The 15407-nt window shown below is 32.9% G+C and overlaps 1 protein-coding gene across 2 annotated transcripts in view; it reads right to left on the minus strand.

Annotated features, from left to right (window-relative positions):
* Positions 1 to 475: 475 nt before the first annotated feature.
* The window catches only part of LOC143229154 (delta-1-pyrroline-5-carboxylate synthase-like), a 55214-nt gene continuing 40282 nt past the window's right edge, over positions 476 to 15407 (minus strand). For both annotated transcript variants that reach the window (XM_076461050.1, XM_076461049.1), the window contains 5 exons: positions 13735 to 13930; positions 10500 to 10621; positions 8430 to 8616; positions 6370 to 6465; positions 476 to 1234 (listed from right to left, as the gene is read on the minus strand). In XM_076461050.1, the coding sequence (XP_076317165.1) occupies positions 1005 to 1234; positions 6370 to 6465; positions 8430 to 8616; positions 10500 to 10621; positions 13735 to 13930 (831 nt within the window). In that variant the 3' untranslated portion in view covers positions 476 to 1004. The remainder of the gene's footprint in view (positions 1235 to 6369; positions 6466 to 8429; positions 8617 to 10499; positions 10622 to 13734; positions 13931 to 15407) is intronic.

Below are 15407 nucleotides of genomic sequence, written 5' to 3' on the forward strand. Positions count from 1 at the left end.
AGCGAGTGAAACACATCTTTTAGCAAATGTAAACATGGTTGGATACGGTTACTTAAAGATTTTCACTCACCAGTGTTAGTGACACTCGCCCTCCGCTGCCAACCCACTTTTTAATTTATTTTTTTGCAAAAACGTATTAGCAAATACGTTTTTATTATCATGGTATACAAATAAATAATATTTTTAATTTTATACAACCAATTATGTTTAAAAATATACTAAAAACATCTTAATTTGAAGAACAATTAAAACATGCCCTCTGGAATTGGCTTATATTTAAATCAGTGTCCTTCTTTTTGCAAAAATAGTGTATTTCATTATTTGATTTATAATAATAGTTAGTAATATTGAAATTTTCCCGTATAAAGTAACCAATTCAAACACTGACTTCAGTGTATACTAATAATCAAAGTAATTTCAAAACTCAGGTTATTATGCACAAAAATTGATATTTGAATTACATAAAAAGCACTGCTTTAGATGTTAATGAAGTTTATTTCTGTATTTACTACGTGTGAATACATATTTTGATTTTTTCTTTGCATGAAAAGGTTAGGTTTAAAATTTAGAACATCTACTTCATGTCACTCGAAAGATATATGTTTAGAATTTATGGAATACATCTTTTGTCATTCGAAATATAGACTTTATAAAATTATATTCTGGCCGTTTAGCTGTCATTTTAAATTTTAAGACGTTATTTGTCTTCATTAAAAACGTAATTTTAAAGATATATACTTTACTTTTAATGAAATCATTTCTTCTAAAAGTTTAAGTTTATATTTTATTCTAAAGTATAGATCTCTTTAAGCAATTCTTTATTTCTTTAAAAAAGTCCAAAGTCAAAGAAGTTTTGCTTGAAACATAGTTCTTGTCATTATAAACAAGTACAAATCTCCATAAATGTATCATTTTTGTGCTATAAAAGATACATTCCTCACAAGTGTATGAATAATCAAACCATTATCTGGCTGGTTGCTAGACATTGAAACACGAACAATTTCCTATTTCATTGGCTCATCGGAACCGGAATCATTGGAAGCATCACACAGTATGTTAACATTTTCTGTCTCCGTTGACAAGGGATAGTGATGATACATCATCGACCCACCTTCAGTAAAGTCACTAACAGTATTTCCACTACCTTCCAATATCCACTTGCTCCTTAGGAGTCCCTGAAGACCCACAAATCCACTACCATGAAGCTGAGCTATGCTGATCCCCATATCCGCTCCTGGCAGACAAAATCAAATTAATTAATTTCGCCATGAAGCAATTATGAATATTTCTAATTCAAGTAACCCAAGATAGAACATATAGCTTAATAAGAAAATTTAGCATTAGAAGTTAACAATTAATAAAAAATATTTACTTCAATATAAAGCACAAGCAAAATAATCAGTCCAGTTGAATTAATTAGTATGAACAAGAAAGTTATTTAAAGAGAGCTCCCCTTTTTTCGCAGTGTTTTTCATTCCCAGTAGCCAACCTAAAACAACCACACTAAACAATTCCTCACCCTGACAAATCTAGGTCTAGGTCCCACAATACTCTATCGCAATTTGTGCTGAAGGTTTGTTCCTATTGAAAGTTACTGAACTTCAGGGTAACTTTGAACTACATTCACCAATATTGATGATTGTTACCAAATATTTTATTACAGTTTACAGCACTTACAATAAGTAAGTTTAGATCTTAAAACAGGTACGACATTGCGATCATAATTAAGTACACAAATTTTTGCAGTAAAGAACATTTTAGTGCTCAAATTAACATTCGAAATCTAACAATGTATTTAAATTCTAGAATTGATTTTAGTTACTTATTCTGGTAAATATTAATCCGCATGAATTTTACAAATTATTTACGTATGGTTAAACAAAAAACAACACAAAACTGAATAAATAAATAACTGCAAACTATTTTATGCAAAATATTGGCAAAAACTCAGGAATGTGTAGCGAAATAACGATCAAAGACATATTTGGGTATTTGTGAAATCGTTTGATTTTATTAAAAAAGCTTCTCTGATTTTTCTTTTTTTACTGTAAGGTTCATGTTTTAGTACTGTGATGCCATGTTCAGAAAAACTGTTTGTTTTTACTCGTGTAGACTTGGGAAGGGGTTTTTGGAGTCATTTTAAACTGATCTTCAAGTTACGTCTTGTTTCATCTATGTGAAAGGCCTAACAACTGTTACACAGTATTTTGTAAATGGTTCCTTGTGAGGTGGGTTTTTTATATAATTTTCTTAAATGTGTTTATTTTTTATTCCAGGGTTGAAATTAATCTAGGTTATATTTATGTGTAGTCTTATCGAAATTTCTGCTAAAGGTACGCTAATATTTTCTATATATGGAATGGTGTAAGTAATTAAATTTTCTTTGTTTTGCAGTGATTGAGTTTGCATGTTTGTTAAACATCTATTGTCCATGTTTGTTTTTAAATGGTTTAACAGTTTTTATAACTAATTTAATAAGGTTAACGTTAGTGAAGTATTGCGTTAAGAGTACAGCTTCTTTATCGATGCTTTTTGTGATGCATACAGTGTATGCTAAACTTAAAATGCCTTTTAGAGTGCCTAGCTTCTGGTGGATTACATGATTAAAAAATCAGTTTATGTATTTTCCGTTGTATGTGTTTTTTCTATACATTCTATACATACATAGTGATGAAACTTTGGGTTGTTTGTATGATGTTAACTAAACAATGATCGTCTGGTTGTTTTCATATGCCACTGTGAAATGTATCTTTTTATGTAGATTGTTTATCTGTTGACAAATTTTGTTTGTTTATCTTGACAAACAATCTGAAAAAAGTTATTTACATATATAAGCCTTGTATATAGAAGTGGCTATGGCATTCTGCTCTGTGATGTAAGAATTTCCCATGGCAAGTTAGTGTAAATGAAAGAAGTACGAATATTTGTATTGAAAGCAAATAAATGTGGCTAATTGTATCAGTTCAGTCAAGTGTTTCTGGTTTATGTTGATTCTCTACTTTTGAGATCTTGTGAAATAATATCAACAATAAATAATATTGCTTCATGACGAAGGGCTTAAAAAAATAGGTTTACAACATTAAAGCTGGACGTTACTGTCCATACTACGAGGCTGTTCAAAAAATACGCGGACTGTTTGAATTGTGCGGCTCCAGTTGGTTCCAGGGGAATCCGCTTGGTGTGGCTAGGTTTGCACAGATCAGCTGATTACGACGCCATTTCCCGATTGCAGATATCTTCATTTGTGTATTAGCTACGCGGTTTTAAGTGAAGTGTGATTTTTTCGTTTGGCGGATTTCAGAATGAATGACCTGAAGGAGCAACGACTTGCTGTGAAATTTTGTGTTAAACTTAAAAAATCTGCGACTGAAACTTTTGCTATGCTTAACACGGCTTACGGTGATGTTGCTATGAAGCGTACGGCATGTTTCAAGTGGCATGAACGTTTTAAGGATGGTCGACAGTCCATTGAAGATGATGAGCGTCCTGGACGTCCTTCCACGTCAATTGACGACCCACACGTCGACAAAATCAACACCCTGGTGCGAGCAAATCGACGTCTGACTGTCAGGGGAGCTTGCTGAAGAGTGTGGGATATCAGTTGGATCTTGTTACGAGATTTTGACCGAAAAATTGAAGATGCACCGCGTTGCTGTGAAATTCAGCCCTCAGAACTCGTGAATTTTTGGTCAAACACTCGATCACTGTTCTTCCCCACCCCTCCTACTCCCCTACTCACTTGACCTTGCTCCTTGCGATTTTTTCTTGTTCCCCAAACTCAAAAGACCCTTGAAAGGAAGAAGATTTGAGACGATTCCCGAGATTAAGGCAAATGCGACGAAGGAGCTGGAGGACATTACAAAAGAAGCGTACCAGGACTGTTTCAACAAGTGGAAACACCGTTGGAATAAGTGTGTGCGTTGGGGAGGAGAGTACTTTGAAGGGGTCCCAGACCTGTAACTTCTAAATAAAGTACATTTTGTTTTATGACGTCAGTCCGCGTATTTTTTGAACAGACCTCGTATGTAAGTGTTGTACAAGGTGTGAAGTGTTTTTTTCTTTAATTGAGTGCTTATTTAGGAAGATTGTAGTTTAGAAAGCTATAAGAAGACATAATTGGGCATGGGATTACTGAGTTTTCATGAATTTTTTATAAACTGTAGATTTTTGGTGTCTAGGTGGGTTTGTATGCCAAAAATTATAAAGTTTAAAGAAAATATTGTTTATTTTAATAATATTTTAAGAATTATTCTCAGTTTTTAGTCCTTGGTTAAGTGAAGATCAGTATTTGAATAAGTAAACTTAGAGGTATCATTCAATGTATTGACCATTAAGGAATCATATCAATTAGTTATTACCTTTTTTCGGCTCTTTGAATGACAATGTCTTCACTGTGTGTCTAAGAAGTTTTAAGCATTTTCTTTCTATTAATATCAAATTTTAATTTATGTTTCTTTTCGTTTAGTATTTTGAAATTTTTCAATAAATACAGCTAGGAAATTTTTAATAGACCTGCTTTTGGTTCAGTCGTGAAATTGGTCATTAAATTGTTTTTGTTTGTTTGGAATGTTAATGTTTCTGACGACTTATCTGTCCTAAGATGAATTAGACGTGGGTTATTCTTGTGGTCTTGGAACTGGGATTAGTTGCTATTGATTGTATTTGTGATTTGATTACATTATTACCTTCCTGCAGGTGTCTTCAAGACTGGTTTTTAAATGTAACACTGAAATGGTGAATTACTGTACGGTTTACGCATTTATTTAGGGCTGTGTTTTGAGGTTCACAGATTTGAAAGTTCGGTTGGTTGATTATATTGTTTCTTACACTGTCTGTTTCTGTTTCTTTCACTGACAGGCGAAGTTCTCTAGTTTTATGTCTAGCTTTTTATTGATAGTTAAGCGTTTATAGTAGGTGTTTTTGTGTATTAAAGTAAGCTATAATATTCATGGTAGTAAAACTTACAAGGTTACTACGGAGGTTCAGTTCATATTTGCAAATAATGTTTTGCTCCGTGTTTTTCCTTTATAATTTGTTTTTAAAGCTTTATTTGTCTTTTTTCTATGATACTTTTGAACTTTAGGTTAGGCTGAAGGTTCACCTTTATTATAAGGAACGCTGGTAACAATTTTTCTATTCTGCAAGACTAAAAAGGTTAAAATAGAAAAATTGAGATCACCAAATTTGATCAGAATAAGATACATACCCGAAGAACAGAGACGAAAGACTTTCAAAACGTCGTCCTTTTACAACAGGTATTTACTGTCCATTACAGTTTACTCATCGAGATAAACACGTTTCCAGTAAAATGTTACCATAGTACAAGGATGATAGCTATAAGGCCAGCCGACGGGCGAGGGACAATTGTTATATCAGTACAAGCTACATTACAAACAATTTGGAGTTCTTGAAACGAAAAGTAATTATAATGCATGTCAGTTTGAGTATTAAGATGTTTTATCGGGTAATTCCATGGACTTCTTCCAAGGTTAAGTCAGCTTGAAACTTAAAGTTGAAACTTAAACAGTAACATCGATATCTACTAATGCTAAAACTCGTGATTCGATTGTTGCAGTGAACGTACCACAGATGGTGCAATTTTTGGTTTAAGCAAAACAATAAACAACCTTAAATTTCTAAGGTGTTATAAGATATTATAAATTTAAAATATTTAATCAATAGTAATACCAAATGTCTGATATTTAACATGCAGAAGTTAATGATACAGTGGATGTTTATGCATTATAGCAACGAGCGTCGAACAATTGAAATACAGAACAGATTCTTTACTTATTGATATAAACACGACAGCACATGACCTCTAATTTGCTATCCAGTAAGTGATATTTGTATGTGTTGTTATTTTAAGGAACATAGTGCATCGTAAGAACCTAGTCACACCAAACACTTCGAAAAGATGGTTTTGAAAGTTTACATTGCCTCAATATGCAATATGTTTTGTTTTCTTTTCTTAAAATTGCATTCCCCGGTGAGTCAACGGTAAGTATACGGACTTGAGCCCTAAAATCCGGGATTTGTAGCTCGTTGGAACTCATAACCCCATATACTGACATCTGTTGATGTAGAAATTGAGTACTTGTGCAAAACAACATCCAGGTTGACGATGACTTAAGTACATATAATTAATAATGAAAATATATACATTCAGTTAAAAATTAGATAAGTTACTAAAACACGAAATTTAATACACTAAATAATCTGTTGTTAATGGTAAAGATACAGATTAGTTAATACACTTAAACATGTATACAATTTTTTTTTCAAATTGTGGCAAATAGATAAATTAGAAATTATATTAAATAATATTTAGTAGGCTTAACCAACTTCAGAGTAGGTGTTCTTCCTTACCAAAACCAAAACCATATCCGTCAGAAAAGCGTGTGCTGCAGTTCGTTAAAGTCCATACACTCTCCACTTGCTGAATGAAAGTTTCTGCTGCTTCCTCTGTTAAATTAACAAAGAAAACACAGTCCAGCTCACTCTGAAACTCCTTTTAAAGTGTTAACTGATTTGGTACTAAACAGCTTGCAATAGCGTTAATATAGTTGGTTCTTGTATTTACTAAGTTAAGTTTTGCTACCAAAATGTTCAAACATTATTTTTAAAACTGTCCATAGTTTCGGCGAAGTAAGAAACTTTACTTACATTGACAAAGAAAGAGTATAGATAAATAAGTAATTTATCAGATCATATTTGTGTTTTCTTTCAGCAAAGCCATATCGGGCTATCTGCTGAGCCCACCGAGGAGAATCGAACCCCTGATTTTAGCGTTGTAAATCCGAAGACATACCGCTGTGCTAGCGGGGGGCTCAGATCATAGATACATGACGATAGAACGTGAAAAATGGAAGATAAAACTGATTGGAACAGAAATAACAGAGCGAATAAAACGACAACAAAAGGTTGAGATAGGATAAAGCCAGACATAAGAAACACATTATGGAGCATTATATATATAAGATATATAGCATGTAAAAAACAAAACAAAAATCTTGCCTTTTGTGCAATTTCAGGTTTCGTTTTAATTTTAAAATAGAATGTTTGTACACGTGTAGTAAAGTGTCGAATATGAAAGGTCGATGTCTGGAACATTTGTGAATTTTAAATGTCAGATATTAACTGAATATTGTATGAGTTGCAGTAGAGATCTCTATTTTTGTTATACTTTGTAAAAGTGTAGAGACGAGATATTTAAGTAAAAGTTAAAGACGCAGATAATTAAAGTAGACAGCATACCAAAGCATATTAGGCACAGAAAGACAGACATCGTGAAAGGTTTGTTGGTTTTTTCAGTATAATTTATAGTTTCACACCGTATCTCATCCTATTTCTTAAACAGACAAATAAGATGTCAGAGTGAGGTAAGAACACTGACAAACTTGAGAAGCCAGGCATGCAAAATATCAGTTGAAATAAAGAATACATGAACACAGGCAAGTGAGATGAAAGTATATAGTCTTAAAAGTTAGACAATGTACCTGGTGTACACGTATATATATATATGTGTGTCTGTGTGTGTGTGTTTATGTCTATAGGAAATTAATAATTAAACAGTCAAGCAAAATAAAATCAGAAGGAAGGACTACTTTAAAAACAGAAAATCTAAACCTGTGTTAAATTAACTTTAAATTAATAAAAACAAGCACAAACAAAATTAAGTTACATACGCTATAAGTTATAATTAAGTTACTATACCCTAGGGTATAGGGTATAATGTGGGATATAAAATGCGCCCTGGCATTTAGAGGTGACTGAAAAGTAGGACACACATTGCAGTGGGGATACATAGTTTTCACCTCCGTTTGCCAGTCTCAATAACCAGGTATTTAAACAAGTACTAAAAGTTCCAATGAGAGATAACTATTACATTTGTATTGCAAATTTATATCTTTATCATTGAACTTTGCAAAACTTAGATATTCTTGCCTTAACTCATCGATATATATTTGATTTAATTGTTATAAATAATCCTGAGATAAATACTTTTATTAACACTATTTATCTAGTAGAATTAGAATTGAAAATACTCCAATTTCTAATGTAGAAGCACATTATTTATATTTAGAGATTTAAATAATTGATAATTTCACTGGGCCGTTTAAAAGCTATCGGATTGTAGAGTTTTTATTTCATCAGATAATTGATAATGATATAAATCTAAACATTTTTGATAAAATAAAATATTTTTATATTCTAAAATATTTATTACAACTTTCGTTTGGATTTTATACTAGTATAATTTGTCTATTGTGCTATTAGTTAATGCTTTACTACTATAATGGAGGTTAAAATGTTTGTTTTTTATTGGTTGAATTTCGTGCAAAGCTACACAAAGGCTATCTGAATTCTTGTAAAACTGATTACCAAAATTTTAGGCGCTAAAGGAGTATCATTACTCATCCACTTACCATCTTCGGTAATAATAACATCAGTGTGTCCACTTCCATAGGTATTTACATGTTCAATTGCATCCTGGACACTGTCCACTACCTCTACGGTACAAGCCAGACCTCCATGCTCAGTTTTCATTGATTTGGCAAGGGGAGGACCGAAAGTTAACAGATTGAAAATCCGTGGTCCAGAGTATATTTTTACCTAAAATGAAACTACGAAATTTAGGGCCTAACAATATATAAAACAATATAATGTGTAGTAAATAGCTCATGTTATGTTCAAAAGTATTCTGATTAAAAAGTAAAGAATTTGTATCAAGATCCTATATTGGATTTTGAATTAAACTAAAGTTTGTAATTAACGTTGTCGTGTCTTCAGAAAAGTATTCATGTCTTAAAATTATATTGTACATATATATATACACATACTGCTGGCCAAAATCTTAAGGCCAATAAACATAAAGAAAAAATATGCATTTTGCATTGTTAGATTCGACCACTTATTTGAGTAGAGCTTCGAAAGATGGAAATAAGGCAAATAAAAATAAAAACTTTTTTAGCATTTAATTGGGAAAGTGTGTGCGCTATGAAATTTGCCTAAACACTAGCTGGTCAAAAGTTTAATACCATAAAGAAACGAATAATTAATCGGTAAACACGTAACAAAATTTAGTCATTTGTATTCAAGCATTAGCATTGTCAACATCTCCCACAGACATCTCCTGTGTCACAATGAGTAAAAACATGGCAAAGGCTAAAAAGTTGACAGAGTTTGAACGTGGCAGGATTGTCGAGCTGCAAAAGCAAAGTCATCAGCGTGCCATCGCTGGTGAGATTGGGCGTATTAAAACTCCTGTTGCGAATTTCTTAAAAGACCCTGAGGGATACGGAACAAGAATTTCAAGTGGTTGTACCAAGAAAATTTCGCCGGCGTTGAGCAGGAGGATTCGATGGGTTGTCCGGCAAGACACCAGCCGATCGTTGAACCAGATTAAGGCCCTTACGGACGCAGAATGCAACTCAAGAACAATAAGACGGCATCTACGAGAGTAAGGCTTTAAAAGCCGTAAACGTCTTCAAAGGCCACGCCTTCTTCCACACCAAAAAACAGCTAGGTTAAACTTTGCTGAGAAGCACCAAACATGGGACGTAGAAAAGTGGAAGAATGTTTTGTTTTCTGATGAGAAAAAAATTAACCTGGATGGTCCAGATGGCTTCCAACGTTACTGGCACGATAAGGATATCCCACCGGAAACATTTTCTACACAACACAGTGGGGAAGATTTCATCATGATCTGGGGTGCTTTCTCCTTCCATGAAAAAATAAAGCTTCAGGTTATACAGGGGCGTCAAATAGCAGCTGGCTACATTGGCATGTTGGAGAGAGCTTCCTTATCGACTGAAGGCTCTCGCTTGTGTGGAAATGACTGGATCTTTCAGCAGAACAACGCTGCAATCCACAATGCCTGCAAGACAAATGACTTTTTCATGTCGAATAAAGTGATTTTTTGGACCATCCAGCGTATTCGCCCGAACTGAACCCCATTGAAAATGTTTGGGGTGAATGACAAAGGAAGTCTATAGAAATGGACGTCAATTCCAAACAGTGCATGACTTTCGTGAAACCATCTTCATCATTTGCAATAACATTCCAGCCAGCCTTCTGCAAACTCTTATATCGACCATGCCAAAGCGAATGTTTGAAGTTATTCACAATGACGGCCGTGCAACTCACTACTGAGACCTCTTGTTGGGCATTTCCTACACTGTTTAGAACTTCTTTTTGGTATTGTCTTAAACTTTTGAGCAGCTAATATTTAGGCTAATTTCATAGTGTTCACATTTTCCATATTAAATGCTAAAAAAATTTTTTTTTTATTTTCCCTTTTTTTATTTTCGTCTTTCGAAGCTCTACTCAAATAAGTGGTTGAGTCTAAAAATGCAAAATGCATATATTTTCTTTATGCTAATTGGCTTTAAGATTTTGGCCAGCAGTGTATATAATTTCAATACGAAAATTTAGCTGAAAGTAACAGCATCAAATGGGGTCATCAAACGTATTATGTAATACTTTTATGTCCTTACCCCTTCATTTTTTAAGGTTTGACAAACTTCTTCAAAGAACTTCTGGGTCACTAAATCTTTATGAACTAGTAATGTTTCCATGGAGTTACTTGCAGCGGGATATTCACATTTAGAATCGCGAACTATGAAAAAAAAAGGTTTTATACTATGTCAAACGAACACAAAGACATCAGTGATGAAACGTAATCTTGTCAAAGTAGCTTTTCTTGTGAACAAATACACAAAACTAGAAGAAATCCAATACACTTTTTTAAAGTTAAGAGGTCAAGAAATATTTAAGTATTTTAGTTATGATTATATTAAAGTCACAGATTAAATATAAACAATATTTTTTTGAAACACAAATGTAAACCTTACATTAATTTAAAGAAGTATTTGTATGTCATCTAGGTTAATTTTATGGAACATGAAAATATTTACCGAGACTACTTCATGGTACACCAGTAATTCTACTAAATAACCTTCATGTAGCACCAAAATACACTTTAGTTTCATTTCATACGACATTGGGATATTCCTTAGGGTAACTTTAGAGTAGAGTAGTAAAATAAAAATTTAACAACTTTGTTGTTTCTTTGTTTTAAACTTTGTTGTTTCTTTGTTTTTGAATTTAACGCAAAGCTGAATTTAGCAGTGTGAGACTAGAGGAAAGGCAGCTAATCATCACCATCCACCTCCAACTCTTGAGCTACCAATTAATAGTGAGATTGACTGTAATGTTATAACACCTCCACTCCTGAAAGGGCGAACATGTTTGGTGTGACGGGGATTCGAACCCGCGGATTACGAGTTGAGCGCCCTAACCACCTGGCCATGCTGGACCTAACTTTATAGAACACATTAGCATACACTTGATAACTTTTATAAGGCATTAGCAAATAAATAATATGAAAGGTAGTGTTCACCAATATATGCACTAGGTTACTTTTATAGGACATCATAAAGTCCACAAAGTTAACATCAGGGACATTGATACATCTTCTAATTTAACTTTGGGAATAATAACATGTTCTTTTTTTATAGGTAATTGCATGAGACATTAGCATATACACTGGTTAACTTCAAAGAGTGTCATTAAGTCAACCAATTTAACTCCATGAGATATATTACAGGACATTTATATACACTATACGTCAAATTCATGAATTAATCACTTTCTTTCACGGGAAGACATTTTAGAAAACTTGCATGATATACTTAAGTTGTTCCTGATGAACCTTTTTTTTTCAGAATATCGAGTAATAAATTAGTAACAAGTTGTAATAAACTAGTAACAAATAGTACACAAAGATATATATAACAAAACCAGTCATTAGAGACAAAAACTTAAAGAACGATAATATATAACTCGTAATATGTTCCAAAAAATTTCGCAAACAATATCTATATAAGTTAATTTCTTAGTGTAAAACAAATCAGTGAACAAATACTAACCCATATCTATGTAAAAACCTATAGTTTTTGCTATTATTTATTACACGATAACAAGCTTACTTTTCTGAATAACTCTAAAACAAGCCTAGATAAGTAATATGTATTTTCAGTTTAGAATTTCTATTTATACTCTGGACGTGACACTTTAAAGGAGGAGTTTTATTATGATTGCATAAAGTACTGCAGAACAATAAATATTGAATGCGGTTTGAACAGTGGCTAACGTGACTTTATAACAGTTGTGTGTGTTTTCTTATAGCAAAGCCACATCGGGCTATCTGCTGAGCCCACCAAGGGGAATCAAACTCCTGATTTTAGCGTTGTAAATCCAAAGACTTACCGCTGTATTAGCGGGGGACGACTTTATAACAGAACCGCTGAAATTGTTTTCCGGTGTTTCGTTCTCTAACATTTTGCCAAGAAAAATATATCAAAGTTGATATTTTTATAATATTCGTATAACGCTGTTTCACGAACGTATGGAAAAGGATTTAAAGTTTTAAGCTGAAAGGGCTAAGATTCAACTGTTGTTTCAGCAAGGTTTTATCTTAATACTTTTATCTTAGTGCAGAACGAAAGCACAAAATATTACACTGGAAAGTATAATTTTATGTTACCGTGCTTTAGTTTTAATCTTAAAAAATACAGTAAAAATTCAGAGTTGTATATGGTAAGTTCTAGTCTGTGTAAGCTAAGGGATATATAATTAATGCTAAAACCATCGTAGTTCAAGTACAAGCAGTTAGTTTTTAATATATATTTCTCCATAGATTATATAATTTATCAAACAATTCTGGTCGAGATATATTTATGTTAGGTTATTATTACACTTTTCCTTTGCATGGGTAAATTCAAGTTGAATTATTAACATACACAAAAAAACGACAACAAAGGCCGTGTATCAGATCAGACGTGGCGAAGTGATTAACATCTCAGGCTGCGATACGCAAAGCCTAGGGTTCGAGCACTAATACTGGAAAACACACTTCGCACTTTTAGATGTCATGATTTTCGGTTCCAAGAGCTGATTGTGGTGGCAAGTATCAATATCACATCAAATAGATTAAAGCAAAATTATTAAAACAAAATCTATGAATTTGATATGATAAGATTGGATTATTAAAATCGATCCAACAAATTCTTAGAATTATTAGTTATACTATTAATCAAGAATTCTGACCCAAATATATTGAAGATACATTATTATCATTACAAAGCTCATTTACCCAAGTATTATTATATTCTGTGTTTGATATAAACTTTCTTGCCGGAGTTTACTTGAGATAGATCCGAAGTATATTCAAACTAGATTGTCAATTCATTGCTCCTATTATATTCAAGCTAGAATATTTATTTAAATTTATATTACTTTCGTAATATTAATCTGATTCGGCAAAATTAAAATACATATATATATATATATATATATACAACAGTTCACATAATAAATATTTGTATCTGAAAAATGCGTCTCCTGCTAGTACAGTGCTATGTCTCCGGATTTACAATGCTAAAATCAGCGGTTCGATTCCCCTCGGTGGGCTCAGCAGATAACCTGATGTAACTTTGGTCTAAAAAAACGTACAAACCTACACATTCTTTAAAAACTGAGAATAAAATTCTTTTTTTTATATATATTTTAAATGTTTATTTTATTTTACGCATATAATATGCTTATAGGGTTAAACAGTAAAAACCATTTGTTGTTCAAAATCATTCTCTGGTTGGGTGATGGCTTTCAAATGATGAACTGTGTCCATTACAAGAAGACCATTCTTATCTCATACTCTCCAATACTTACTGACTTTTACAGCTTTAGTAAAATCTGCCTTCTTATCTACGTAAACGTGGCATACACCTTCTGCATGGCTTAATACGGGAATATGACAACTTTGTTGGTGGATGGAATGAACTAACTGACTAGATCCACGTGGGATGACCAAATCAATATACTCTTCCAACTGTAACAATTCAGCTATATCTTCCTTTTCGCTAACCTGAAAAAAATTGTAACTTTTATTATTGAACAAATTTACTCAACCACTCTTAAGCCTAAGTTTGAAGGTCCAAATTAGTTTCATTCATGATAGATTTTGAAGTGCAATTTGCATTGTTTTCTTTTTACGCTTTTCATTGACAAATTCACCAATTCAAACTTCCTGCTTTCGTGTTGCAAGAAGTTAAGGTGACACTGTAAGCTTTACTTTAAACCGTCAGTTTAAGTTGACTCTCGGTGGTCGAGGGGCCCCAAACTAACAAAGTACATTAGTGAACGTGTCAAACAACAGGTAGATCTAAAAACCTGTTTCTACATTCCTGTGCACATCTTTTCACATTCACCATACTGAGAACTTCTTCATTTGTTACCTTGTCTGTCCAGGATATTTTTATCATCTTTCTGTACACTCATATCTGAAATGCTTCCACCTTGTTAACCAATGCTTGTGTCAACAAGGTCAATGTTTTACAGCCATATAACAGAGTTGACCATACTTAGCACGTTGTGATTCTCTTCCTTGTTTTTACGCTTATGATCTTTGAGGTCAAATTTGTTTTCAACTATTATAGACACCTCTTGCTGCCTCAGTTCTCTTTTAGCTTCACATTTTCTGTAACCTGTTATGTTTTGCTCAGGGTATGTAAATTTCTATACTAGTTGCACAACTTTTTCTTCCGCATTTTTCGTAATTTCACGCCTACTTATCAACACACTCTTTGTCTTCTTAGCATTCATTTTATTTTCATACCACTTTTCTATGTTATTTACATCGTTCAAGATATATTGTAAGTCTTGTTCTGTTTCAGCCATCAGTATAGTATCATCAGAATGTCTTAAATCAACATGCCACCAGTCTTAATACCTTTATTTCTCTCAGTACTGAGAAAAATGTTTTCTGTTTACAAATTAAATACACTTGTGGAGAGGACACATCCATGATGTACTCCTCTTTTAATTTGTATTTCTGGTACTAAGTCCTTCTTCAGTCCTTCTGGATGCTTTTTGGTTCCAGTATGGATTTCATATCAAGTGCACATCTTTGTTGTCAATATCTAGGCTTTTAAAGCATTCTATCAATTTTCGATGGTTTACCCTGTCGAAAGTTTTTATAATAAATGAAATACATATACACTTTTCCACTGTCCAAGTATCTTTCTCCTGTTGTTCTTAAATTGAAAATTATTTCCTTTGTTTCATTTCCTGTTATAAATACACTTTGCTCTTCATTTATTTCTTCTTCAACTGTTCGTCGATTCCTGTGTAGTACGTCTTCAATGTGACCTTCAATATTTGACTCATCAGACTTAGTATCCTGTAATCTAAATAGTTTGTTACTTTTTCTATCTTTGGTCTTATGACAGATATTAAATCATACATATCAGATGGAATGTATCCAGAATAATAAACAAGGTTACACAACTCTGTATTTTCTTTAGGTCTGCATTTTTAATGCTTTCAACACGTCTGTAGTGAAG

The sequence above is a fragment of the Tachypleus tridentatus genome, chromosome 10, assembly GCF_004210375.1.
Source record: "Tachypleus tridentatus isolate NWPU-2018 chromosome 10, ASM421037v1, whole genome shotgun sequence".
In the NCBI taxonomy this organism is placed as follows: Eukaryota; Metazoa; Arthropoda; class Merostomata; order Xiphosura; family Limulidae; genus Tachypleus; species Tachypleus tridentatus.